Source organism: Phyllostomus discolor, chromosome 2 (genome assembly GCF_004126475.2).
Source record: "Phyllostomus discolor isolate MPI-MPIP mPhyDis1 chromosome 2, mPhyDis1.pri.v3, whole genome shotgun sequence".
Classification (NCBI taxonomy): domain Eukaryota; kingdom Metazoa; phylum Chordata; class Mammalia; order Chiroptera; family Phyllostomidae; genus Phyllostomus; species Phyllostomus discolor.
Genome location: NC_040904.2, coordinates 9,488,777 through 9,491,240, shown reverse-complemented (window position 1 = coordinate 9,491,240; position 2,464 = coordinate 9,488,777). Strand labels below are relative to the sequence as shown.

General features: G+C 63.4%; 1 protein-coding gene across 1 annotated transcript; it reads right to left on the bottom strand.

Moving 5' to 3' along the window:
- On the bottom strand, positions 1-2,464 carry LRRC3 (leucine rich repeat containing 3). The gene is made up of 2 exons (XM_028505054.2): positions 2,289-2,464; positions 1-1,544 (listed from the first exon to the last, which is right to left on the bottom strand). The coding sequence occupies exon 2, from the start codon at positions 1,418-1,420 to the stop codon at positions 647-649; it is 774 nt and encodes a 257-aa protein (XP_028360855.1). The 5' UTR covers positions 1,421-1,544; positions 2,289-2,464; the 3' UTR covers positions 1-646.

The window sequence follows — 2,464 nt, the reverse complement described above, 5'->3', positions numbered from 1 at the left end:
CCCCTCTCACGGGGCTGGAATTTGGGCACAAGTGTTTCTCTTCGCAAACATTCCGAGAATAAACAGCGTTGTTCAAAGGTCAGTTTGAGCAACCCCTTTCACTCACTTCCCTCTCCAGAACAATCCGGGCTCTACCGCTGAGTTCTGGAAAGAGTGCTGCGGTCAGACGGGTCCGGGCAACACGAGGGAAACGAGGGTGAGGCCGTTCCACAGTGTTGGGTCACCTGTGCCTTCCACAGGTGAGTCTGCACCCCAGTCCTCCACGGGGGACACTCACACCCTCGGACACGAGCCTTCCTCCTTTGAACACACTTGCTCCCCCGGGCGCCACGTGGGAGAGGCATGCCAAGTGGAAGGGCCATCGTGACCGATGGCCTAGTGTTAAGTCCCGACTGGACCGTCCCCTGACCGTGTCACCACGGGCAAGTGACTGCATTTCTCCAAGCATCACTCTCTCCCCCCGTTGGTGGGCCTGGCGTCAACCGTACCCAATGGAAGGGCACCGCAGTGACCCAGTGCCACTGGGGGACGTGTTTTGTCAGAGCGCGCCCTGCACGGAAGCGGCTGTGACTGCCACCTGGCCGAGGGAGCACCAGAAGCATGCGTCAGTCACCACCTGCCGCACAGCAATGAGACTCAGCAGGCACTAGGGCTCGGGGCTGAGGGGGTCCTTGGACACGGGGGTGCTGGGCAGCGACTTCAGGTACTCCAGGTGCCTCCTGGCATCCTCCTGGTTCTGGCGCACGTAGTACACGACGTAGGTGATCACCATGGCGAACCAGCCGAACATGGTGACCAGCATGGCCACGTCGGTGGTCTTGTGGTGGGTGCTGCAGAAGCTGATGCCGGCGTCGAGCGCCTGGATCAGCGGCTTCCCCACGTACTCCTCCCGCACCGAGGTGTGGCAGGCGATCTCGTCCACCGAGTCGGGGTCCAGCTTCAGCTCCCACAGGGCCTCCTGCAGGGCGCACTCGCAGTGCAGGGGGTTGTGGGACAGGCGGATCTTGGCGCTGAGCTTGCCCAGGGCGTCCTTGGGGATCCTGCGGATGCGATTGTGCGACAGGTCGAGCAGCCGCAGGCCCCCGGCCAGGCCCGAGAAGGCCGCCGGCCCGATGGTCTCGATGGCGTTCTGAGACAAGTCCAGCTCCCTCAGCTGGCTCAGGTGCTGGAAGGCTCCGTCGGGGACGCGGGCAATTTTGTTGGCGTCGAGCTTCAGGAGCACAGCGTTGGTGGGGATGTCCTTGGGGACCTCCTGCAGGCCGCTGCCACTGCAGTGGACGGCCACTGCCCCTTCGTGGTCAGGGCACTGGCAGCTCTGGGGACAGGAGGTGCCCAGGCGCAGGCAGAAGAGGAGGAGGAGGCAAGACCCTCCCGCGGGGGCTGGCACGGGTGAGGGGCTCTGCTTGCCCATAGGGCCCATCCTGCACCAGGGGAAGATGGCACGCTTCTCCGGCTCAGCGCTGTGGGCCTGCCCTCTTCCCCACTCCCCCGACCGCCGCTGTGCAAGTGACCATCCGACTCGGACATAAACTCCTGCTCCTCACCTGCCAGGAAGAACAGTGATCTCTTTCAAGCATCGTCCCCAGTGGCTCAGCTGGGACCTGGGGCACGCTTTGACTTCTGGGAGATATGCAAACTGCAGCCTCTGACCGGTGCGGGGAGGGGGTCTCTGTAGCTTATTTCTGGGCACTCCCAATGCCCCCCAGAAGTGCAAGGGGCAGGTCTGCTGACCACTAGCTAGGGGGAGGCACCCATCAAAATGGTGGTGCGAGACTGCGGCCTATCCTGGACACACCCTCTACACACCTAGAACCGGGGGCCTGGGCAGCACTGGGGGATGACGGCCTGGGGTCCACCGCCTCCAGCCCCTCAGGGCTGGGGGTGAGGAAGACTGAAGGCAGCGCCCCCCCCTCCACACCCCTAATCCACAATCACTGGAAACCAGCAGGGCGCTCATCACTCCCAGCCAGGCTGCGGTAGGAAGTTTAGCACTTTGCTAATTTTAACAACCCTTAAAAATTATTATAATAAATAAAGCTCTCCTCTGTCGGCCCTAATAGGAACGCTACCTAGCACCTGCACCGGGGTCAGCGCCTTTTCTTTCGATAATGCTTGAAAAGGAAGGAAAAGGAGAAAAGAGAAAAGCCAAGCCCTGGGCGCGCACTGAGCTGAGGGCGCAGCGGTGGGGCTGAGCGGGGCCTGGGCTGGCTGGGCTCGGACCCGGGACCCGGAGCGGGAAACAGATAGGGGCGCGGTGTCCACACTCCTGGGAGGGGCGGGGGCTTTACCTGCAGGGCCACTTCCTGAGGCTGCTCAGCGCCAGACTCTCCGCTTCTCCGAGCCCGACCGAGCGCCACACCCGGGCGCGGTGGCGACCCGAGGCTCGCTCCCACGTCTGCCAGGGCTCTGACACACGCTGCTCGGCCGTGATCTGAGGGACCGGGCAAGCGGGGCTGGGGGGCGG